The sequence below is a fragment of the Somniosus microcephalus genome, chromosome 7 (genome assembly GCF_052327205.1).
Source record: "Somniosus microcephalus isolate GS21.2 chromosome 7, FLI_Smic_1.0, whole genome shotgun sequence".
Classification (NCBI taxonomy): Eukaryota; Metazoa; Chordata; class Chondrichthyes; order Squaliformes; family Somniosidae; genus Somniosus; species Somniosus microcephalus.
This window is the reverse complement of record NC_140993.1, coordinates 90,734,254-90,759,927: the sequence shown is the minus strand read 5'-3', so window position 1 is coordinate 90,759,927 and position 25,674 is coordinate 90,734,254. Positions and strand designations below refer to the sequence as shown.

General features: G+C 42.3%; 1 protein-coding gene across 5 annotated transcripts in view; it reads left to right on the top strand.

The window, feature by feature from the left end:
• Positions 1-25,674, top strand: part of LOC147114790 (copine-3-like) — a 66,505-nt gene that overhangs the window by 16,458 nt on the left and 24,373 nt on the right. For 3 of the 5 annotated variants that reach the window (XM_085992723.1, XM_085992720.1, XM_085992719.1), the window contains exons 2-12: positions 1,225-1,361; positions 3,264-3,443; positions 4,695-4,769; positions 7,237-7,308; positions 7,583-7,666; positions 9,076-9,165; positions 10,006-10,104; positions 18,230-18,292; positions 19,315-19,401; positions 22,142-22,201; positions 23,174-23,307. In XM_085992723.1, coding sequence (XP_085848849.1) covers positions 1,225-1,361; positions 3,264-3,443; positions 4,695-4,769; positions 7,237-7,308; positions 7,583-7,666; positions 9,076-9,165; positions 10,006-10,104; positions 18,230-18,292; positions 19,315-19,401; positions 22,142-22,201; positions 23,174-23,307 — 1,081 coding nt within the window. The remainder of the gene's footprint in view (positions 1-1,224; positions 1,362-3,263; positions 3,444-4,694; positions 4,770-7,236; positions 7,309-7,582; positions 7,667-9,075; positions 9,166-10,005; positions 10,105-18,229; positions 18,293-19,314; positions 19,402-22,141; positions 22,202-23,173; positions 23,308-25,674) is intronic. The other 2 variants (XM_085992722.1, XM_085992721.1) reach the window with 2 other exon arrangements.

The window sequence follows — 25,674 nt, the reverse complement described above, 5'->3', positions numbered from 1 at the left end:
TCGGGCTCGCTTGGGCGTTCAGAAGTCTTAGTTTGGATCTCTGCGGGGCGCCGGATTCTTCCAGGTAGGATTCGAAGCAGTCCAGCCAGTGTTTGAAGTTGAGGGCTGCGTTTGCTGCCTGTGGGTTTAGATCCAGGTACGGTGGTTTGAGGGCTTGCAGCCAAGCCGGCTGGTGTGGCTGTGCTTCTGGGAGGGCTTCTGGCTGGCCAGTAGTAGACATCTTTAAAATTTAGTCAATAAAATTGATATACCTATCAATTCGTCCAATAAAAGGCGACGAGTTAGGAACGTAACTAAAGGTTTTTATTGACTAAATAACAGAGCCCACCCTCGTGGGTGATCGGGTCCAACAAGGAGGAATACCAGCCAGTCGACTACCTTTATACCTGGGCAGGTAGGTGGAGCCATGGGCGGAGTCGGAGGTGGTCAGCCCAGGTATAACAGCGCGACAAGAGGCGACCTCGTATCGTGATACAACGGTGATAACAATACAACAGTGATAACTATAGTGTAACGATAAAGTGGTTTACCACACTTCATTTATACCCATCAGTTGCTTCTTATGGCAAAAAAACGATCTGTCTCCCTTTTGAAACTTGCTGACATTATCTGCCTCCACTGTCTCCCTGTGCAGTGAGTTCCAAACACCCTTATCACAATGTGTGAAATAGTTAAATCTGATATTTGTTGTACATTTAAGTGTGTTCGCCGTCATCCAGACCCCCAATTCCAGGCCAATTGTTTTCTCATTTGTCTTTATATTACCTGCAAGAGCCTTACAAAGGTGTCCACTTCCTTTATATCATATGTAAATTATTGGCTCATTTGCCATTCTTCTTGATGCTGCAGAGCTGCAGTAAATCCTGAACATATCAACGAAAGGTTTTCATGTAATACCTGACGAAGGGTCATCGACCTGAAACGTTAACTCTGTTTCTCTCTCCACAGATGCTGCCTGACCTGCTGAGGATTTCCAGCATTTTCTGTTTTTATTTCAGATTTCCAGCATCCGCAGTATTTTGCTTTTGTAAAGGTTTTCATGTGTTGGTTTGGAAATTGAGCATCCTAGGTAAATGATTCTTGGGCACATGGTTAAAATAAAATGCTAGAAATGTTGGCTGCAAGAGCTGGACCTATAGAGAAAGGAAGGGGAGATTGCAGAAGTTCAGTCCAATGCACTCTGTGCTGCATCTTTCATGTCGTTTTTTCCTGTTTATTTTGCAGCGCAGCAGATGGCAGATTGTGTGAGTAAAGTTGAACTGAGCGTCTGCTGTGAGAACTTACTTGATAAAGATGTTACTTCCAAATCGGATCCGCTATGTGCACTGCTCATGAATGTTGGTGGAAATCAGTGGGTTGAGGTAAGTAATTTTCTTCAGATATGTAGTGCAATCTTGCATCCATTGGAAGAACACGTTTGTAGCAATGGTCCTTTTTATTTATCCTCTTCAGCTGAAGAATATTTCTAATAATTTGTTTTACTGACCTGTCTTCCTTCCATCATTGCATCCTTCCTTCTTTCCTTCCTTTCTTGTGGAATTTGTTTTTTTTTCAAACTTTGCTGTCCCTCAGTTCTTTAGGCCAGTTAGTCACCAGTAAGACTCAATTTACATAACAGATACCACTAACAAGGCCCTTGGGTTTTATTTTGGTGATCAGTGTTTTAAAGTTGACCTTGAATGTCACTTGCTTTGGTGGAATATGATAGAAATTGTTAGTAAAAGTCTGCAAGAATCCTGACAGTTGTATGTAGTATGTATACAGGAGTGTTACTGTAAAATCTGCTGCATAACCTGCTTCACGTAAGTCCTTAATGGTTTGGGTTTATGAGAAGTGGACCACTGAGTGATCTATTCTGGCTTGCCATAGGAGTTACAGGTGCATCTTTTATGCCAGTGAGGCCTAGAATACCAGCTAATAGTGTTATTTTTCATTGACTTTTTGTTAATATTGTTATAGCCTTGGTTTATCAGCATATAAATAATATAATGCTTTTCAAACTACCTGGGTGTGGAAAGAAAATAGAGGGAAGAAAATTGGAGGGGGAAACTGAATCAGAAATACTTTTACGGTTCACTTTTCAGTGAAGGTTTTTACTTAAGTTTGGTGAATTTTGTGATGATCACATTTTGGGTTTACAGTGCACTGTTGGCATGATCTGTGCTTGTTGATTCATTTCACTTTAGTGGTTTTAATCTTAGCTGTTGAAAACTGTATAATAATTCCCTGAATGTATAAACAAGACCAGGAGGATTTTTTGGTTCTATAATTAGAGGCATAGAGTGCACAAGTAAAGATACAGTTGTACAAAAGTATTATTTTCAGTTTTGAGCATTATACAAAAGATGTTAAAGCTATACTATAGACTTACTAGAATAAGCCAGGGATGGGAAACTAAACTTACGAGGAGAGACTTGAAATACTGGGACTATTTCCAGTGGAGCAGAAAAGGCTGAGAAGAAATTGCATGGAGAGTTTTAACATTAGGATGGGTTTTGAAAGGATGAATAGGGAAAGATTACTTCTCTCTCCTCTGGTTGGAGTCATCAATTTAAAATGTCATGGGGGTGGGGGGGGGGGTGGCGTGGTTAGAAGAATTTTCTTTACTCAAGAGTTGAAGCATAGAATGCTCTGTCACAAGGAGTAGTTGAGGCAGAAATCATTGCATCTTTTTCCTACATTACAACAGAGACTACACTTAAAAGTACTTCATTGGCTGTAAAGTGCTTTGGGACGTCCGGTGGTTGTGAAAGGCGCTATATAAATGCAAGTCTTTTTTCTTTTTTTTAAGGGTAAAGTGGGTAAATATTGTGGAATTCTGTAACAAAGAGCTGACACAAATGCAATGGGCCAAATGGCCTCCTTTTGTTCTGTAAACTTGTATGGTTCTGTGAATATTTTCCATTTTAGGCACCCTGTGTCAGCATTAAGCACTTTTGTCTTCCTCGGTACTTCAGGGGACTTTATGTTGGAATAAGTTCTAGACCTTAGTTCTGTGTAGGTATAACTTTATTGTAGTTTACTTTTCTAGTAGCCTAATTAGATACTTTATATAAATGGGTCCGCTTCAAATCAGTAGTTGGTGCTTGAAGAAATTTGAAAGTGACTGTTAAGAAATGTAAATAGAGCTGGGTGTTGTCTGCTTCATATCCAAGTGCTGCTTGACAGTGCATTCTAAATCCAAAATGCACTATTAGCATGATCTGTACTTGTTGGTTCATTTCACTTGAGTGGTTTTAATTAGGGGGTTTTATTTTTTGTAGATTAATCGCACAGAGAGAGTTAATAACTGTCTCGCTCCAAAGTTTGCGAAGAAGTTCCTGATAGATTACTGCTTTGAGCAAGTTCAGAAACTGAAGTTTGGAATTTACGATATTGACAATAAAACCATTGATTTGAGCGATGATGACTTCCTGGGAGAATTTGAATGTACTCTGGGACAGGTAAATACAAATAAAAAGCTTTTATTATTTATCTTTGCCACTGAATAATACTTTGGGGACATTGCTACAATGCTGAATTAGGAAAACAATTTACAAACCTTGGGTTATCTCTCTGCTAGAACCAGTAATAAATTTGTTCTGTAAGAAGAAAGAAGGCTTGAAGAGGATTGACCTTATTAAACAGAAAAATAAAGTTTATTTTCATGGACATACTGACAGTCGGCAACATCATGCGAACCCATGACGATGGGTTCGATATGCACGCTGACGATATTATAATTTCAAATGCTGACATGAAATGATTTTGTACAGTGTGTATTGCAGTCTTTTACCACTGTCACCATATTTTTTGGACTAGTTGATCTCCTGTTGCGTTACACATGAGTCAAAACTAAGTATAATCTTCAGATGAAGTGGGGTTAGAGGCTGGGGGCAGTTTGATCAAGATGCTCAGTTGCACTTCAGTTGCAATTTTAAAGTCATACATTCTGTTCTTAACTTTAAATAATTCCCATATAAATTCCTATGTCTACATTTTATAGTGGAAACTGACTGTAAATTTTCTAAACTGGAACTACAGCTTCCTGCTCGTAGTGGCACTGCAGTGCCTCCAGTGGGGGAACAGTATAATTACATAGAAACATAGAAGATAGGAGCAGGAGTAGGCCATTCGGCCCCTCGAGCCTGCTCCGCCATTCAATGAGATCATGGCTGATCATCCAAATTCAGTACCCTGTCCCTGCTTTCTCCCCAGTTACAGTGCAAGAAGTTTACATAGGCAGTTAATTGACTTGTGTGTAGTTGTAAGATTTTTAATATAGATATGACCATTATGTTTTTCTATTATTTCACTAAATTTGAATATGAAACTTGGTGAATAATGCATTATGCAGTTGCAGTATATGATATCTAAAGCCAGCTAACAATTTCTAAATTTCTAGTGTGATTTCCTACTTGTACAATGTATTTTTTAATTTCAGAAACCTAATCAAAAACTCGGTACTTTGTCAATGTTTGTTTGCTGCCATTTATTGCTTTGGTCCCAACCATGCAACACATGAACAAGTAGCATCACCGTTGAGGTAGCATACTGCTCTTTAGGCTCCACCATTGAATAATGCACAGTAATCCCTAGGTTCAGGTTTAAGTGTGAGGAAAATTAGCACTTCTACTCACTGATTTCTAACTTTTGAGTCTGTGGTGATTGTTTCTGTTGGAAACTGAGCATCTAGACTTAAATTATTTTGACAGATTGTCTCCAGCAGAAAACTGACCAGACCTCTTGTACTGCGAGATAGAAGACCAGCAGGAAAAGGAACGATCACGGTACAGACCTAAATATCTTATTTAGTTGTTGGGGGTAGACTTTGGTGAATGTAGCAAGTAGTTTTAATATTATTCCAGCAACACTAGGAAAATTAAATAGTGGACCACACCAATGTATTTATCTTAAATGTTTTTCCCCTTTTATTTTTATTGTCTCTCTGCTAAAAGGTGATGACTTGTACTGGAGCCCTCTGACATCTTGCCCAGATAATCATACTGTGCCTGAGTTTAGACATCTGCTTCAGCACATGGCACTGCTAGAGATTCATCTAATTTTCCAGAGGAGGGGAGCCTCATTTTATAGGCGGGATGGCTGTTTTTAGCAATCTTCCTGCTCCTGACTGGATTGCTGCCCACTATTCGCATTTGTAACACAACAAAAGTTTGTGAGGTCATGGAATGTGTTGCAGTCTGGGAGAGATCTACTGCTGCAAGGGTGCAGGAGGAGGACTGAAGGACAGCCATAGCCTTTAAGATGGGAGCTATGACTGCTTCCATTGATTTCTTGTGAAACACCCTTAATAGTACCATAGCACAGGGATTGCAAGACTTAATTGGTACTGTTGGATCTGTTCTCTAAACGACAATGAGCTCAAACGAGCTCCTGCTATTCTATAAATTCTTGGCAGGGTCCATTTAAGAAGCCCACCTGAACATCTGTAACCACCTTTAATACAGTGATGTACAATAGATGGCATAACTAGCCAGTTGCATTCAGGTGAATTTGTTTTCTAATATTGCCTCTGAAAAGTCAACTTATGGCCTCCAAGGTTGGTGTACCCTCTGGAGTGGGTAGGTATGTGTCAGATGCTGATGCCTTCCATGATGCCTCCCTCTCCATGCTTCCTTCCTCTCCTCATTATAACATAGGAATAAGGGTATTCTCATTGAGAAATCTGCAACAAATTACAAGAAGACATTAATAAGCTTGCAGAATGGGCATGTAATTGGCAAATGAATTTCAACACATAAATTTGAGGTATTACATTTTGGTAAGAAAAATAAGAAGGTAACATATTAGATGGAAACGAAGAAGCACGGTGGCATAGTGGTTAGCACTGTTGCCTCACAGCGCCAGGGACCCGGGTTCGAATCCGGCCTCGGGCGACTGTCTGTGTGGAGTTTGCACATTCTCCCCATGTTTGCGTGGGTTTACTCCGGGTGCTCCGGTTTCCTCCCACAGTCCAAAGATGTGCAGGTTAGGTTGATTGGCTATGATAAATTGACCCTTAGTGTTAGGGGGATTAAATACGTGGGGTTACGGGGATAGGGTGGGATATGTGTTGGTGTAGGGGTTACGGGGATCGGGTGGGATATGTGTCGGTGCAGGCTCGATGGGCCGAAATGGCCTCTATCTGCACTGTGGGGTTTCTGTGAATCTAAATGGGGTAAAAAAAGCAAAGGGATCTCTGAGTACAAATACATAAATCACTGAAAGTAGCGTCGCAGGTTAATAAGGCCATAAAAAAGCAAACCAAGCTCTAAGGTTTATTTCTAGAGGGATAGAATCAAAAAGTAGAGAAGTTATTGAACCTTAATTAGACCACACTTGTGTACAATTCTGGTCATATAAAAAGGATATAGAAGCACTGGAGAGGGTACAAAAAAGACTTACAATGATGATACCAGAAATGCGAGGTTATATCTACCAGGAAAGGACGAACAGGCTGATAGTTGGGATTCTTTTATGTAACTTTTAAATTGAGTGATCTGGATCCAAGCAACAAGTAAGAAGAGCTACAAAATGAAGAGTCCGAATAGGACATTGTGGCCTAAAAATCAAATCACGCAGCACCTGTTTTCGGGCACTGTGCGACACCTAAGGCCCCAAATTGGTGGGCAGGAAGCATGCACACACTTCCAGCCAGAAGTGCACCTCCCGCCATATTGGATAAGGGCAAACGAGGCATCCTTGCCCCACGCCTGAAGCAGGCATTGAGTCCTTTGCATGCAAATAAGGGGCCTAACATCTGCTTGAGGTCCTCGCTGTAACATTGGTTTGCCTTGATTCACTCAGGGAAACGGGCCCTACAGAATGCATGCAACAAAGAAGACATAATTTAGCTGAATGTGGAGCTTGGAGGAGTATAGTAGTGCTCCTCCCAACTCCACATTAAAAGACCCTCCCGATAGTCACTGCTATTCCCAGCCCCGACCGGTCCCCTGGACCTACTTACCTGAGGGCCTCTGCCGCACTAGTAGTGGCCTAATTTCTTACTGGTCCTCACCACTCTTCATCGGCGGGCTGTAGCGCCAATCTGTTTCTATTACAATGAGATCTGAGGCCCAGTATCAGGGGTGTTTTGGACCTCCTCATTCTGGTGCAGGGTATTTGCCCTGTGTGCCCAAAAATGGGCGATCCTGAATTTTTGGGCCTACGTCTGTAGTTCAGATACTTGAAGTGCAAGTTATTTGATCATCGTGTTTTTAATAGGTTTCTATTCTGTTCTCTATTTTCATGTTTAAGATTTTTGCAGAAGAGGTGAAAGACAACAGGGTGGTAAATTTTGAAGCTCAAGCACGGAACCTGGATAACAAGGTGTGTTTTATATATAAAAACTGAAAATACACAGCAGGTTCTTCAACTGAAAAGAGGGAAAATTGACCAGTGATTTGGATAGAGACCCTTCATCAACACTGGCTGTTTACTTCCATCATTTTCTGTTTCAGATTAACAGCACTAACAGTTTTGCTTTTTATCTCTGGGTTTTGTGTATCAATGAAGTATTATTTGTAGTTATTGTTGGTTCCAATTTTCTACCTGGCAATAACGTCTGTTGTTCCATTTTATTACTCGTGATGGTGGTGATCAGGATTTCTTCGGGAAGTCGGATCCTTATTTGGAATTCTACAAACAGACTGAGGATAGAAAATGGCAAATGGTTCATAGAACAGAGGTGAGAGATACAATTTGAAGGGCTGGTGTTAACATGTTTGCTCTAATTTTTAATACACACATTATTGTCTACTTTTCTTCTTTATACAAACTAACTATCTACCAAGTTGTTCCTTTCAAATGTGTTGGAATGCTCATTAGACTGTTCTGATTTTATGCTGGTTATGTGATACTGAAAGTATGGGGATAAATTGGGCCTTGTAGCACCCAATTTTTAGGTGCTATGTTGGATCAAAAATTGGGTCCAAGATGTTTGCGCACACTTCTGCTGACTACATAAGCAAGAAAGCGATGTTGAATTTGTACATCACATTAATTAGACCAAAATTGGAGTTTTACATGCAATTCTGGGCACCCCTTTTATAGGAAGCATTATGGAAAGGATACAACGAAGATTCATTAGACAGATAACTGGAATGAGAGATTGTAGTTATGAAGAATCTGTGAAAAAAATTTGGGCTTTATTTCACTAAAACTAGGGTTCTGGTAGAAGTTTTAAAAATTATGAAAGGCTTTGACTGGGTCTTTTGAGAAGATAAATGGTAAGACGTTTTCCAGTGGTTGACAAATCAATAATAAGGGTCACAACTAAGAATTATCCCTAGAAGAAAGGTGAAATTTGAATAAATGTGGGCTATTAGAACCTGGAATGTTTTACCACAAGTAGCTATGGAGACAGGGACTATAACATTATTTAAAATGTAATTAGATAAGGATTTGAAAAGGATACAGGTGAAGGGTATGGAATTGGGATTAGAGTAGGCAGCTCTACTTGAAGAGCTGGCGCACACACACTGGATTGAATGGCCTGTTTCTTTTTGGAAGCCCAGGGCTGTATTTCACCCTGAATTCTGACTTTAGCATCTGTTTCCAGTGCTTTCTGACCCATTTCCCCCCCCCCCCATTGTCAACAGCCGATGTGCACTTTATATAGAGTGTAAAATGGCCAACTGTTGACCTGTGCATCGACAAACTGCTCCAATTTAATTGTCCTTTTTACAATCTTTTCCCTCAACTGATTTCTGTTTATTTCTTTTTCTTTCTCTAACTTCCATTTTTAGCCTTTTCAACTTAGCTTATCTTGTATGCACAACCTCTGACCCCTCACATTAATTTAACACTTTTTTATGCACTGATTATTTTTAACCTCAATTTTAGAACAATATACAACTTTTATTTAATCGTGAACAGTGCCTCAGGAAATGAGAGAACATACAATTGCTTTCTGTCTCTTCAACTTTTACAATGTGATCTTTCCAATTTCAAAAATTGATGCTGTGGATCTCTGTACAGTGGAAGAACTTGATTGAACTGTCGCACAGATTACAAGAGATTTTTTTTAAAAGTCAAAGCAACACTTTTTTGTGATATTTCAATTATGTTATTGTATTTCCTACTTTACCTTTTTAGGTAATAAAGAATAATCTGAATCCAAGTTGGAAACCTTTTAAAATCCCTTTGCGGTCTCTGTGCAATGGTGACTTACAGAGGTCTATCAAGGTACTTTTATATTTATCTACATAGAAGTGGCCCCTTAAATTTTGTTGTACAAGCAAGTAGCGACAGAGGTTTTGAACATGCATAATGTATGCTTTGGGAATTTCTAGTAGCCATAAAGATTATTAAAGGGTGGCTTTCTTTCTGAGTGGCTAAATGAGTAAGGGTTAAACACTGCTGGTATTAGTTCTATCAGTAGTTTTGTTTATAAAATAGTTCAATTTGGGCTAATTCAGAGTTTGGCAAAGTTTTCATAGGTGCTTTCCTTACCTGTTTGTAATATACTGACACAAGTTCTTCCTGCGCAGGGGATAAAGCATTTTATTCATGTGCTGTGCTCATCTAATGGCTCGTCCGGCCAGTTTTCAGGAACTCTGTTAACGAGACGAGTTTGAATTAAAATAGGATTTGAATTTATATTGGTCCTAATGGGTTAGCAATGCTGATACATATAAACAAGCTAGTTTAGAGAGCTCAGGTTCCAAGTGTTGTTGATGCTTCATTGTCAATTGGCAGAAAATTTTGGCTGTTAAATCAAACCTCATCATTTGGGTTGTAGTTGCAAATATGTCAGCTATTGTCTGTCTGCTCACTTCTGGTATTTTACGAAGCTGTTTTGTCAGCAAGTCTGCTTAGTTGCTCAAGGCTTTTGCTGCAGATTTGCAGTGAGAATTATTTATGACCAGTACTACTCCAATCAAAAAAGAGGGTAATGTGCGGAGGAATGTTATATCCGTCATCAACAATAAGCCCATTAATACTGCAGATTGAGGACAACAATGTGGAAACTTGAAAATAGCAATTTACACAGTTGCAACAAAATTTTAATTTAATCTTTTTCAGGTGGATTGCTATGACTATGACAATGATGGATCACATGACCTAATTGGTATATTTGAGACTGATATGACTAGACTACAAGAAGCATCCTACAACTCACCAGTAGGTTTTTACATAGAATTACATAGAATAATACAGCACAGAAATAGGCCATTCGGCCCAACTAGTCTGTGCTGGTGTATAAACTCCACACTAGTCTCCTCCATTTCATCTACCTCATCTCCGCCTTTCAGCATATTTCTCTATTCTCTATTTCTACTCTGGTCTAGTTTCCTTTCGAAAGCACCTAAGCTAGTTGCTTCAACCACTTCTTGTGGTAGCGAGTTCCACATTCTAACCACTCTCTGAGTAAAGACATTTCTCCTTATTTCCCTATTGGATTTATTAGTAACTATGTTGTATTTATGGCCCCTTGTTTTTGTTCTTTTTATTATTTTTGCTCAAGTCTAAAGTACAATGTCTCTCTAGCTGCTTTTAAAGCTATAGTACCCTAAAGGAGGAATTTTCAGACTTTGCACATTCACTGAAGAGCCTTGCCCACTGGCAATGCATATTGGAACTTCAGGTGCACCCAATTATTTAACCAATAATTAATGGTTGAAAATTGGGTGTACCAAGTACCACAATTTTTGATTGCAGGCAGAGATTCCCACTGGGCACACACAGTTCTTGTCTTCTAGGTTTTTTGCTGCAGCATCCTAACTGTTTATATTTTCATAATGCCTAGATTCTCAAATGCTTTTAAATGTTAAGAACACCTGTGTTGACTTTGAATTTCTAGAGTTACGTCTGATGATAACTCTTGCAGTAGTTAGCCAATAGCATATTACCAAAATGTAGTTTGTTTAAAAAAAATAGCTAATTCTAGTTCTCATATTGAGTGTACCTAGCCTACCTCAATGACCAAGCTTTTGCTCACCGTTCAAGGTGCTATATAAATGGAAGTTGTTGTTGATATGATCAAACATTGACTTATTTACCACACAAAAAATAACTAAGTAAACCAAAGGAATGCTACCTCCTTGTAAAATTGCACTTGGTTGTGTGGCAGGTTAAAGGGCTGCTTCCAGAAGACACACTGATGCATTCAGTGAAACATGTAAATAATGAGTCAAGGGGATGGATTTCCTGAGTCCTTGCTCATGATGAGGTAGCTGGACTGCCATGAGCATGTGTTATAAAATTGTGGCCAAGGACTCCGAGATTGACCCTGTGATGCTGTGGCTTGTTTATACACTAGCCCAGTATTTTAGTGGTTCCATTTGATAGTTCTGTGTTCCAATTTGGATGAGATCTGACTTTTTTTCTGGTTAAAGATACATTTAGGTGTGGCAATTTAGTCCTGTAGATTTCACAGAAAAAGCCTGCACCAGAATTTTGACTGCACATTTTCACTCTCCATTTATTGGGCAATCTTTGTTGAATTATCTGGCTGGTGTGCTAAGGGAACTGTTTCATGAAGGAGAGTAAGAAATGGGGAAATGCAACTATGCATATCCTCTACAGAATTCGATCCATTCAACTGCTTCTGCCACTTCCCTCTCTTCCCTGAGTCTACTGGGCCAAACTTCCCCATAGGTTCCTCCCTGCCCTAGCCCTGAACTTGCATCTTTCTCTCTCTAGTTTCTCTCCTATCTCCCCTCATGTCCTCTTTGAGCTCACCTTGTCCATGAGACCCACCTGCTGCTCCCTTGACCCTATTCCCACCAAAACTGCTGATCACCAAACTTCCCTTCCTGGGCCCCATGTTAGCTGATATTGCTAACGGTTCCCTCTATTCTGTACTATCCACTATCCCCCTCCCATTCAAATCTGCCGTCATCACCACTCTCCTCAACCAAAAAAAACCCTTGACGAGCCCCCCTTTCCCCCCCGCCCCCCCCCCCCACGCCGTCCTTGCAAACTACTGCCCCATCTCCCACCTCACTTTCTTCTCAAGTCCTTGAACATGTTGTCACCTCCCAAATTCGTGCCTATCCTTCCCACTACTCCATGTTTGAATCCTTCCAATCAGGTTTCCACCCTGCTACAGTACTGAAACGGCCCTTCTCAAAGTCACAAATGATATCCTGTGTGACTGTGACCATGGTAAACTCTCTCTCTTCATCCTTCTCGACCTGTCTGCAGCCTTTGACATGATTCACCACACCATCCTCTTCCTACGCCACTCCTCTGTCATCCAGCTGTGTGGGACTGCCCTCGCCTGGTTCCATTCTTATCTATCCAGTTATAGCCAGAGAATCTCCTGCAATGGCTTCCCCTCCTGCTCCCACACTCTCTCACCGTTACCCCTCGAGTCCCCCAAGGATCCGTGCTTGGCCCCCTCCTATTTCTCATCTACATACTGCACCTCGGCGACATCATCCAAAAACACAATGTCGGGTTCCACATTTACGCTCTACCTCATCACCACCTCTCGCGACCACTCCACTGTCTCTGATTTGTCATACTGCTTGCCTGACATCCAGTACTGGATGAGCAGAAATTTCCTCCCTGCCATAATCGCCATTCCCTAGCCACCAAATCCATCCCTCTCCTTGGCAACTGTCTGAGGCGGAACCAGGCCAAGATGAACTTCAAACCACATATCCGCTCCATCACTGCTTCCACCTCCATAATATCGCCTGCCTCCGCCCCTGCCTCAGCTCATTGGCTGTTGAAACCCTCATCCATGCCTTTGTTACCTCTAGACTTGACTATTCCAATGCTTTGGCCCAGCCTCCCCTTCCACCCTACATAAACTTGAGCTCATGCAAAACTTTGCTGCCAGTATACCAACTTGCACCAAGTCCTGTTCACCCATCACCCCTGTGCTCACTAGCCTACATTGTCTCCAATTCTAACAATGCCTCGCTTTTAAAATTCTCATCCTTGTTTTCAAATCGCCCCTCCCTATCTCTGTAACCTCCTCCAGCCCTACAACCTTCTGAGATACTGCGCTCCTCCAATTCAGGCCTCTTGCGTATCACTGATTGATTTTAATCGTTCCACCATTAGAGGCCTTGCCTTCAGCTGCCGAGGAGCTAAACTCTGGAATTCCCTCCGTAAACCTCTGCCTATCTCTCGCCCTTTAAGGCACTCCTTAAAACCTACCTCTTACCAGTTACCTGGACTCTGTGTATCAGGAGGTAGTCACACCAATTAGATTAATTAATTCAGATGTAGTCCGTGGCCAGGGTCAGGATGGTGTGACTAGAAGTGAGGCAGGTACGGGGATCCAGGAGGTAGTGTTGGAGGAGCCGCAGCCCTTGCTCTTGTCCAACAGGTTTGAGGCTCTTACTCCCTGTGAGGATGGGAACAGGGACTGCGGGGAGGATGAGCAACCTGGCCACAGCACCGTGGAGCGGGGGGCCATTCAAGTGGGGGGAGTTAAAAGAAATGTTGTAGTGGTAGGGGATAGTATCGTTAGGGGGATAGATAGAGTTCTTTGCAGCCGAGAGCGAGAGTCCTGAAGGCTGTGTTGCCTGCCCGGTGCCAGGGTTAAGGACATCTCCTCTGGGCTGGAGAGAAACTTGGAGTGGGAGGGGGAGGATCCAGTTGTCGTGGTCCATGTTGGTACCAACGACATAGATAGGACAAGGAAGGAGGTTCTGCTGAGGGAGTTTGAGCAACTAGGGGCCAAATTAAAAAGCAGAACCACAAGGGTAATAATCTCTGGATTACTACCTGAGCCACGTGCAAATTTGGCTAGGGTAAATAAAATTAGAGAGTTCAGTGCGTGGCTCAAAAACTGGTGTGGGAGAAATGGGTTTTGCTTCCTGGGACACTGGCATCAGTACTGGGACAGGCGAGAGCTGTTCCGCTGGGACGGACTTCACTTGGCCAGTGCTGGGACTAGAATCCTGGCGAATCGAATAACTAGGGCTGTAGAGAGGGCTTTAAACTAATTAGTGGGGGGGAGGTTTTAAGAGAGCGAAAAATAAAAATGACAGCGGAGAAGGCAATAGAGCAAGGTAGCAGTGGGGGAATTAAAAACCAGAGCGTGTCAGGAAGGGACAGAATGTATAATGATAAAGGTAAAGTAGTAAAAGGGGTAAAAGCAGGAATAAATCGTCAGAAAACATATTTGAAAGTTCTTTATCTGAATGCACGCAGCATTCGTAACAAAATTGACGAGTTGACGGTGCAAATAACTACACATGGGTATGATCTGGTGGCCATTACGGAAACATGGCTGCAAGATAATCATGAATGGGAACTAAACATACAAGGGTATTTGACGATTAGGAAGGACAGACAGGAAGGAAAGGGAGGTGGGGTTGCTATGTTAATCAAGGATGGAATCACTGCAATAGTCAGAAATGATATTGTGTCAAAGGATCAGGATAGTGAAACAGTTTGGGTGGAGAAAAGGAATAAGAAGGGGAAAAAGTCACTACTGGGCGTAGTCTATAGGCCTCCTAACAGTTGCAACTCTGTTGGTCGGAGTATAAATCAGGAAATAGTTGGGGCTTGTAATAAGGGAACAGCTATAATCATGGTGGATTTTAACTTTCATATTGACTGGACTAATCAAATTGGGCATGGCAGCATTGAGGAAGAGTTCATTGAGTGTATTAGGGATGGGTTCCTTGAGCAGTATGTAACTGAACCAACCAGGGGGCAGGCAATCTTAGATCTGGTCCTGTGTAATGAGACAGGATTAATAAAAAATGTCCTAGTAAAGGATCCCCTTGGAATGAGTGACCATAATATGGTTGAATTCCAAATTCAGTTTGAGGGTGAGAGAGTTGGATCTCAAACCAGCGTACTAAGCTTAAATAAAGGAGACTATGAAGGTATGAGAGTAGAATTGACTAAAGTGGACTGGGAAAACAGATTAAAGTGTAAGACGGTACAAGAGCAGTGGTCTACATTCAAGGAGATATTTCACACTTTCAAGATAAATATATTCCACTGACGAAAAAGGGGAGTAGAAGAAAAGACAGCCATCTGTGGCTTAGTAAAGTAATAAAGGATAGTATTCGACTGAAAACAAGGGCATATAAATTAGCCAAATCTAGTGGGAGGATAGAAGATTGGGAAGCATTTAAAAGCCAGCAAACAATAACTAAAAGATTAATTAAGAAAGGGAAGATAGATTATGAAAGTAAACTAGCAAAAAATATAAAAACAGATAGCAAGAGTTTCTACAGCTATATAAAAAGAAAAAGGGTGGCTAAAGTGAACGTTGGTCCCTTAGAGGATGGGACTGGGAAGCTAGTGGTGGGGAACATGGAGATGGCAAAGACGCTGAACAAATATTTTGTATCAGTCTTTACAGTAGAGGACACTAAAAATATCCCAACAGTGGACAAACAGGGGGCACTGGGGGGGGGGGGGGAGGAGCTAAACATGATTAAAATCACTAAGGAGATGGTACTCAGTAAAATAATGGGACTTAAGGCGGATAAATCCCCCGGACCTGATGGCCTACATCCTAGGGTCTTGAGAGAAGTGGCGGTAGGGATTGTGGATGCATTGGTGATCATTTTCCAGAACTCCCTGGACTCAGGAAAGGTCCCGGCAGATTGGAAAACTGCTAATGTAACACCCTTATTTAAGAAGGGAAGTAGACAAAAAGCTGGAAACTATAGACCAGTTAGCCTAACATCTGTGGTTGGCAAAATGTTGGAGTCCATTATTAAGGATACAGTAACAGAGCATTTGGATAAACATAATTTAATAGGACAGAGTCCGCATGGTTTTACGAAGGGGAAGTCATGTTTGACAAATTTGCTCGAATTCTTTGAGGATGCAACATACAGGGTGGATAAAGGGGAACCAGTGGATGTAGTGTATTTGGACTTCCAAAAGGCATTTGACAAGGTTCCACACACAAGATTACTGATCAAGATAAAAAATCACAGGATTGGGGGTAATATACTGGCATGGGTGGAAGATTGGCTATCTAACAGAAAACAAAGAGTTGGGATAAATGGTTTGTTCTCGGGTGGCAATCAGTAACTAGTGGTGTTCCGCAGGGGTCAGTGCTGGGACCCCAACTCTTTACAATCTATATAAACGATTTGGAGGAAGGGACCGAGTGCAACATATCCAAGTTTGCCGACGATACAAAGATGGGAGGGAAAGCAGTGAGTGAGGAGGACATAAAAAACCTGCAAAAGGACATAGACAGGCTAAGTGAGTGGGCAGAGATTTGGCAGATGCAATATAATGTTGGAAAGTTTGAGGTTATGCACTTTGGCAGAAAAAATCAAAGAGCAAGTTATTATCTAAATGGAGAGAAACTGCAAAGTGCTACAGTACAAAGGGATCTGGGGGTCCTGGTGCATGACACAAAAAGTTAGTATGCAGGTGATCCGGAAGGCCAATGGAATCTTGGCTTTTATTGCAAGGGGGATGGTGTATAAAAACAGGGAAGTCTTGCTGCAGTTATACAGGGTATTGGTGAGGCCACACCTGGAATACTGCGTGCAGTTTTGGTTTCCATATTTAAGAAAAGATATACTTGCTCTCGAGGCGGTTCGGAGAAGGTTCACTCGGTTGATTCCACAGATGAGGGGGTTGACATATGAGGAAAGGTTGAGTAGGTTGGGACTCTACTCATTGGAGTTCAGAAGAATGAGAGGCGATCTTATCGAAACATATAAGATTGTAAGGGGGCTTGATCGGGTGGATGCGGCAAGGATGTTTCCACTGATGGGTGAGATTAGAACTAGGGGGCATAATCTTAGAATAAGGGGCTGCCCTTTCAAAACTGAGATGAGGAGAAACTTCTTCACTCAGAGGGTAGTAAATCTATGGAATTTGCTACCCCAGAGAGCTGTGGAAGCTGCAACATTAAATAAATTTAAAATGGAGATAGACATTTTCCTAGCAGATAAGGGAATTAGGGGTTACGGGGAGAGGGCAGGGAGGTGGACGCGAGTCTAGATTCAGATCAGCCATGATCCTATTGAATGGCGGAGCAGGCCTGAGGGGCCGTATGGCCTACTCCTGCTCCTATTTCTTATGTTCTTATTGACCAAGCTTTTGGTCATCTGTCCTAATGAGACTCTTGTCAAATTTTGTTTGATCTTGACTTGAATATAGGGGGTATGATTAAGAAGTTTGCAGATGATACTAAAATTGGCTGTGTGGTTGATACTGAAGAAGGAAGCTGTAGACTGCAGGAAGCTATCAATAAATTAGTCAGGTGGGCAGAACAGTGGCAAATGGAATTCAATCCAGAGAAGTGTGAGGTAATGCATTTGGGGAGGGCTAACAAGGAAAGGGAATACATATTAAATGGTAGGACACTGAGTAGCGTAGAGGAACAAAGGGACCTTGGAGTGCATGTCCACAGATCCCTGAAGGTGGCAGGCCAAGTAGATAAGGTGGTTAAGAAGGCATACAGAATGCTTGCCTTTATTAGCCGTGGCATAGAATACAAGAGCAGGGGGGTTATGCTTCAACTGTATAAAACACTAGTTAGGCCTCAGCTAGAGTACTGCATGCAGTTCTGATCACCACATTACAGGAAAGATGTGATTGCACTAGAGAGGGTACAGAGGAGATTTACAAGGATGTTGCCGGGAGTAGAGAATCTTAGCTATGAGGAAAGACTGGATAGGCTGGGTCTGTTTTCTTTGGAACAGGGAAGGCTGAGGGGAGACCTTATTAAGGTGTATAAAATTATGAGGGGCCTAGATAAAGTGGATAGAAAGGACCTATTTCCCTTAGCAGAGGGGTCAAAAACCAGGGGGCACAGCTTTAAAGTAATTGGTGGAAGGATTTGAGGGGAAATTTCTTCACCCAGAGGGTTGTGGGGGTCTGAAACTCACTGCCTGAAAGGGTGGTAGAGGCAGGAACCCTAACTACATTTAAAAAAGTACTTGGATGTGCACTTAGGATGCTCTAACCTGCAGGGCTATGGACCAAGAGCTGGGAAGTGGGATTAGGCTGGATAGCTCTTTGTTAGCCGGCGCGGCCAAAATGGCCTCCTTCCGTGCTGTAACTTTCTATGATAACACTCCTGTGAAGTACCTGTGGTCGTTTTACAATGTTAAAGGCACTATAGTATATGTTACATATATATTTAAAAAAAAAAAATTTTTTTACATGTATATTTATATTTTTTTATATATAAAATAAATATATATATTCATTTTTGTGTGTGTGTATATATACATACAAATATATAAAAATGTGAATGTAAATATTAAAAAGTGTGTATATATTGTGTGTGCTAAAGCAAAATACTGCAGATGCTGGAAATCTGAAATAAAAACGAAATGCTCAGCAGGTCAGGCAGCATCTGTGGAGAGAGAAACCATTCACGTTTCAGGTCGATGACCTCTCGTCAAAAGTATGTAAAAGAATATTGCAACATTCCTGTCTTGAAGCTTTTTTGCTTCTCACTCCCAGCAGAGCGTTGATGAGGTAATGTGTGTCAATAAGACTCCATTGGCTGTCTGCTTTCTTTGCAGTAACTTAGTGTCATTGGCCTTGGTTTTATGATCACAGCCATCAATTTAATGGATTGTATAGAATTAGGTAGAATATGCAGCAGAAACAGGCCATTTGGCCCAACCGGTCCGTGCGGGTGTTTAGGCTCCACTTGAGCCTGTTCCCATCCTTCTTCATCTAACTATCGGCATAAACCTCTATTCCCTTCTCCCTCATATGCTTATCTTGCCTCCCCCTAAATGCATCCATACTATTCGCTTCAACCACCCCCTGTGGTAGCGTATTCCACAGTCTCCCCACTCTCTGGGTAAATAAATTCCTTCTGAATTCCCTATTGGATTTCTTGGTGACTATCTTATATTGATAGCCTCTAGTTTTGCTCTTCCCTACAAGTGGAAACACTCTCTCTCTATCTACTCTATCAAAACCTTTCATAATTTTAAAGACCTCAATTTGGTCACCCCTCAGCTTTCTCTTTTCAAGAGAAAAGAGACCCAGCCTGTTCATCATCCTTTCCTGATGGGTATAACCTTGCAGTTCTGGTATCATCCTTGTAAACCTTTGTTGCACCCTCTCCAGTGCCTCTGTATCCTTTCTTATAATATGGTGACCAGAACTGTACATATAGTACTTCACATGTGGTCTACCCAAGATTCAAAACAAGTTTAGCACAACTTCTCCACTTATCAATTCTACCCCTCTAGAAATAAACCCTAGTGCTTGGTTTGCTTTTGTTACGGCCTTATTGACCTGTGTCGCAACTTTTAGTGATTTGTGTATTTGTACTCCCAGATCTTTGCACCTCTACCCCATTTAGAGTCGTCTTTTCCAAGTATTATGTGACTACTTTAAATTCATAGGATCAGAAAGCCAAGGCCATTGTGTTTCGACTTATGATTTGCTATCACGTTTCTCTTGCAGGCAGAGTTTGAGTGTATTAATCCAAAGAAGAAGCAAAAAAAGAGAAGTTACAAAAACTCAGGAATAGTGAGTTTTAAATTATGCCAGGTAAGAAATGTTGGCCCTTAACTGATTATTAATGAAGGGTTTTACTCTGACTGCTGCAATGATTGCTTAGTACGTTCTTTTTATTTTCTTTCTTTCTCTCATCTCTCCTGTTGCTTTCTGATTTCTCTTCTCTGTCCCTCACATCCCCCCTCCCTCTCCCTCTCACTCTCCTCCATCCCTCTCCCTCTCAATTTCAATTCAAATTGCTTTATTGGCATGACAAGGTACATCTTATGTTGCCAAAGCACCGAAAAAAACATTTATGGTTGAACACATAAACGCAGATCTACCCATACAGTGTATAACCAGTAAACTAAGAAAAGAATATATATAAACAATGCGAATGTATATTTATACACTCAGGGATATACCTGTTTATACACTGTATGAATAGAACTGCGTTTATGTGCTCAACCATAAATGTATTTTGATGCTTTGGCAACATAAGATGTAACTTATCATGCCAATAAAGCGATTTGAATTGTATAAACAGATATATCCGTGTGTGTATAAATATACACTCATATAATATGTATATACTCTTTTTTTCTTAGATCTCCCCTCCCCTCCCCCCCCTCTCTCTCTTTCCCCCCCCCTCTCTCTTTTCCCCCCCCCTCTCTCTTTCTCCCCCCCCCCCCCCCCCCCATCACAAATTGTCCTTGAGATGATGGTGGTGGTGGTGTGCAGCTGCCTTGAGCCGCTGCAGTCCATGCGGTGAAGGTTCTCCCATATTGCTGTTAAGGAGGGAGTTCTAGGATTTTGACCCAGTGACTGTGAAGGAATGGCGATATATTTCGAAGTCAGGATGGTGGGGAGCTTGCAGGTGGTGGTGTTCGCATGTGCTTGCTGCCCTTCTGTTTGGGAGGTGCTGCCGAAGAAGCCTTGGGGAGGTGCTGCAGTGCATCTTGTAGATGGTACACACTGCAGCCACAGTGTGCCGGTGGTGGAGGGAGTGAATGTTTAAGCCATCCGATCTCTCACCTGATGAATCTCCCTACTGGTCTGCCAGTGTAACCTAAGAAACCAGCAGAGTTTTGGGGGGATTTTAAAAAAACAAACTTGTGTTTCCCAGCTCACTGCTGGGCAAACGGGCTTTCTGTTTTTTTTTAAAGCTGCAAGTTTGGATGGGAGGGTGAGTAGGAGTGAAGGGAGTGGTCTAAGAATCATGTGGGGCAGGGTATAGATCAAGCGTCCTCTCTCAAATTGCAGCTGCCAGAATGCCATCCACCACCCATCAGCCTTTTGGTTTGTGACTGCATTTCGTGCCAGGGTTGAACTGGTGCTGAGTTTTATAAACTAATTATTCTGTATTTGCTCAAATACAATGTAAGCACTTTAGAAAACTGAAAGCTTGTTTTGCTGCTAAGTACTAAGAGAACAGTTTGGAAATTTGCGAATTTTAGGAGGTGTCGGGATAAGGGCTGGGTACAAGGTGGTGGGCGGCACGGCAAGAGAGCCCCAGGTGGGCAGAGGAAACGCTTCAAGGACACCCTCAAAGCCTCCTTGAAAAAGTGTAACATCCCCACCGACACCTGGGAATCCCTGGCCCAAGACCGCACAAAGTGGAGGAGAAGCATCTGGGAAGGTGCCGAGCACCTCGAGTCTCTTCGCCGGGAGCAAGCGGAAGCCAAGCGCAAGCAGCGCACGTCAACCCAAGCACCCCGCCCCTTCAACCACCATCTGCCCCACCTGTGACAGAGACTGTAGGTCCCGCATTGGACTCATCAGTCACCTGCAAACTCATTTTTAATGTGGAAGCAAGTAATTCTCGGTTCCGAGGGACTGCCTAAGAAGAAGAGAAGGTGATGTGGGAGGAGATGAGACACGTCACCATTTGCTCCTTTTTGTAGGAACATTGGATAAATGGAGATAGATGTAAGGCTATGGGGAGAGAGCAGGGCAGTGGGATTATTTTTGGATTGCTCTAGCAAAGAGCTGGCACGGATATGATGTGCAGAATGGCTGCCTCCTTTACTGTGAAGCTTTATAGTTTCTATGGCTGTTAACTCTTTTTAAAACTCCTATTCCTGGTATTTAAGTTTTGCTCCCAGTCTATTGTTCAACCCACAGCTTGTGTTTGTTTTAGTCCTGCTTTGTTTTTTTTTAACTGATTCCTGCTCATGGTTTTTGTGTACTAAAGTACATCGCTGCTATTTTTATCCCTGCTCCTGTTCTTTGTTTCTTTTCCTACCCCTGCTCCTGATGTTGGTGGTGTTTTAGTATTGCTGCTGATGTTAGTATTTTTCCTGCTTCGTGACCCATCCACTTTCAAAACTCGCCAAAATAAGCATAACCACTGTGAATTCCTAGGGTCTTATCAGTAGAGGGAGGGGGAAATGGAAAGTGTCTAACAGAGATTGGGAAGATCTTGGATCTGACAACTGGTTTGTAAGTTTCTAATGGATCTTTGGAAACATTGAATTAATTATTTTGTGATTGGTTCCTGGAAGAATACTGTTTTCCTTGGAAACAGCTGCATAAATAAATATGTTTTGCCTCTCTGAAACTATGAATAAACACGTCAACTTTAATAAAATGTAGTTGAATTATACTATTTGAAAATAAAATCAGCAATTTTTGCATCTGTTAGAAAGTGGGTGTCAGAGGTGGGGCTTACAGTCCTCTGTAAAGGTCCAGTCTTCCTGTGTCACAGAAATGCTTCCAGAAATTACCTCTGGAAAACATTACTTACCTGAGATAAAACAACATTGTTTTAGTTATTTAAAAATCTAACTTGCAGATCGTGAAAGAGTACTCTTTCCTGGATTACATTATGGGTGGCTGTCAGCTGAACTTCATTGTGAGTAAAACATCATTGAAGCTAATAAATGTAAATTTGGCCATTGCTCAGTCTATTCTGATTCTCCAAGCAGATCAATATATATGAAATATATACAAACACAATTGATATTTGAAAGAACCTAGAATTGATATTAGAGTAGTATTGATAACTCTTGTTCATGTAGAATTCCTTCTTTTGACATTCATTTTCTGTGTTTTTGGTTTTCTATTTTATGTATACCGTCTTTTTTTTGTCCTCCCTTTTTAATCCCACTATGACTTTCTTTTCTGGTGGATACCATGTCAGAAAAATTAATTTGTAAGCAGTTATATCCCAGTATGGCAGCATAGCAGTAACGTTACTGGACCAATGATCCAGAGACATGAGTTCAAATACCACCACAGCAACTGTGGAATTTAAATTCAGTTAATTAAATAAATCTGGAAAAGAAAAGCTAGTATCAGTAATAATCAGACCATGAAACTACCAGATTGTCGTAAAAACCCATCTGGTTCACTAATGTCCTTTTTAGGGAAGGAAATCTGCCGTCCTTACCCGGTCTGGCCTATATGTGACTCCAGACCCACATCAATGTGGTTGACTCTTAACTGCCCTCTGAAATAGCATCTCACCACCACCTTCTCAAGGGCAATTAGGGATGAGCAATAAATGCCTGCCAGCGATGCCCACACTCGTGAATGAATAAAAAAAAACTTACTGAGTGGGTAAATTACCTGTGTAAATGCTGCATGATATTTAATTTACAGGGATGTTAGTCTAAGTATCCTAGTAAAACAATCAGTAAATTAACATTAATTGATGTTAAATAGAAAAGCAGTTGACAGATCATTTAAAAATTACACTCTTTGCCTTAATTCTGACCATAAATGTTCTTGTGCTAGTTTAGGAAGATGAATGTTAACCTAAAGGTCTGCATGCTACATTTCATTGTCTACTTCCAGTAAATGTTTTCATGTTTCCCAATTGCAGGTTGGTATTGATTTCACAGCCTCTAATGGAGATCCACGCGCACCTAACTCTCTACATTATATACATCCTAATGGATTTAATGAATACCTGATGGCAATCTGGTCTATTGGAATGATCATTCAAGACTATGATACGTAATGCATTCCTTTAATTTCTTTTGTCAATTTACAGTTCCATTTTATGAAGTTTCTCCTCAAAACTACCACAGAAAATTCTAATACAAAAGCAAAATACTGTGGATGCTGGAACTGATCAGCAGGTCAGGCAGCATCTGTAGAGAGAAACGGAGATAAGGTTTCAGGTCGATGACCCTTCGTCAGAACTGGAAAAAGTTGGTGATGTAACAGGTTTTTAAGCAAGTGTAGGAGAGGGGGGAGGGGAGGAAAGAACAAAAGGGAAGGTCTGTGATAGGATGGAAGGCAGAAAAGATTGAGACAAAAGGGATGATGGTGCAAGGCAAAAGGAGATGGTAATGGGACAAGTTAAGAAACAAAAGATGACTAGATGAAGTGTAAATGGCAATGGCAGGATGATCAACAGCTGCCATGTGAGAGAGAAAAATAAATGATCGGGGCAGAAGTTATGGTCTGAAATTGTTGAACTTGATGTTGAGTCCAGAAGGCTGTAAAGTGCCTAATCAAAAGATGAGGTGCTATTCCTCGAGCTTATGTTGAGCTTCATTGGAACAGTGTAAGAGGCCGAGGACGGAAAGGTCAGAGTGGGAGTGGAGCAGAGAATTAAAGTGACAGGCGACTGGAAGCTCGGGGTCACCCTTACGGACTGAACGGAGGTGGTCTGCAAAGCGATCATCCAATCCGCGTTTGGTCTCCCCAATGTAGAGGAGACTGCATTGTGAGCAGCGAATACAGTATACTAAATTGCAAGAAGTACAAGTAAATCGCTATTTTACCTGGAAGGAGTGTTTGGGGCCCTGGACAGTGGGAAGGAAGGGAGGAGGTAAAAGGGCAGGTGTTGCATCTCTTGCGCTTGCACGGGAAGGTGCCGGGGGCGAAGGGGAAGGGATGTTGGGGTTGATAGAGGAGTGGGCCAGGGTTTCGCGGAGGGAGCGGTCCCTTCGGAATGCTGAAAGGGGAGGTGAGGGGGAAGATGTGTTTGGTGGTGGGATCATGCTGGAGGAGGATGATCCGTTGAATGTGGAGGCTGGTGGGGTGAAAGGCGAGGACAAGGGGAACCCTATCCTGGTTCCGGGAGGGAGGGGAAGGGGTGAGAGCAGAAGTGCGGGAAATAGAACGGACATGGTCAAGGGCCGTGTCCACTACGGTAGAGGGGAATCCTCGGTTGAGGAAAAAGGAAGACATGTCTGAAGCACTAGTATGGAAGGTGGCACAGTTGGAGCAGATGCAGCGGAGACAGAGAAACTGGGAGAATGGAATACAGTCCTTGCAGGAAGCGGCGTGGGAGGAAGTGCAGTCCAGGTAGCTGTGTGAGTCAGTGGGCTTATAGTGAATTTTTGTGACAAACGTTGACAAACGTTCACTAAGGCCACAGACTCACACAGCTACCTGGACTACACTTCCTCCCACGCCGCTTCCTGCAAGGACACTATTCCATTCTCCCAGTTTCTCCGTCTCCGCTGCATCGGCTCCGACTGTGCCCCAGAGATGGAGACAGAGAAGTCGAGGAAGGGAAGGGAAGAGTTGGAGATGGACCATGTGAAGGTGAGGGAAAGGTGGAAATTGGAAGCAAAGTGAATGAAATTTTCTAGTTCAGGGCGAGAGCTGGAAACGGCACCAATACAGTCATCAATATACCGGAAAAAGAGGTGAGGGAGTGGACCCGAGTAGGACTGGAACAAAGAATGTTCCACATATCCCACGAAAAGGAAGGCATAGCTAGGACCCATGTGGGTTCCCATAGCAATATCTTTTAATTTGGAGGAAGTGAGTGGAGTCAGAGGTTGTTCAATGTGAGAACCGGTTCAGCCAGGTGAAGGAGGGTGGTGGTGGAAGGGACTGTTTGGTCTCTGATCAAGGAAGAGGCGGAGCACCCTCAGGCCATTCTGGTGGGGGATGGGGGTGTAGAGGGATTGAACGTCCATAGTGAAAAGGAGACGGTTGGGGCCAGGAAACTGGAAACTGTTAAAGTGGCAGAGGGCGTCAGAAGAGTCGCAGGTGTAGATGGGAAGAGACTGGACAAGTAGAGAAAAATAGAGTCGAGATAGGAAGAGAGAAGTTCTGTGGGGCAAGAACAGGCTGAAACAATGGCTCTACCAGGGCAGTCCTGTTTGTGGATCTTGGGAAGGAGGTAGAAGCGGGCTGTGCGGGGTTGGGGGACTGAGGTTGGCGGTCGTGGAGGGAAGATCTCCAGAGGAGATGAGGTCAGTGACAATCTTGGAAACGATAGCTTGATGTTCGGTAGTGAGGTCATGGTCCAGGGGGAGGTAGGAGGAGCTGTCAGAGAGTTGGCATTCAGCCTCCGCTAGGTAGAAGTCGGTTCGCCAAACAACAACAGCACCACCCTTGCCAGCAGGTTTAATGACA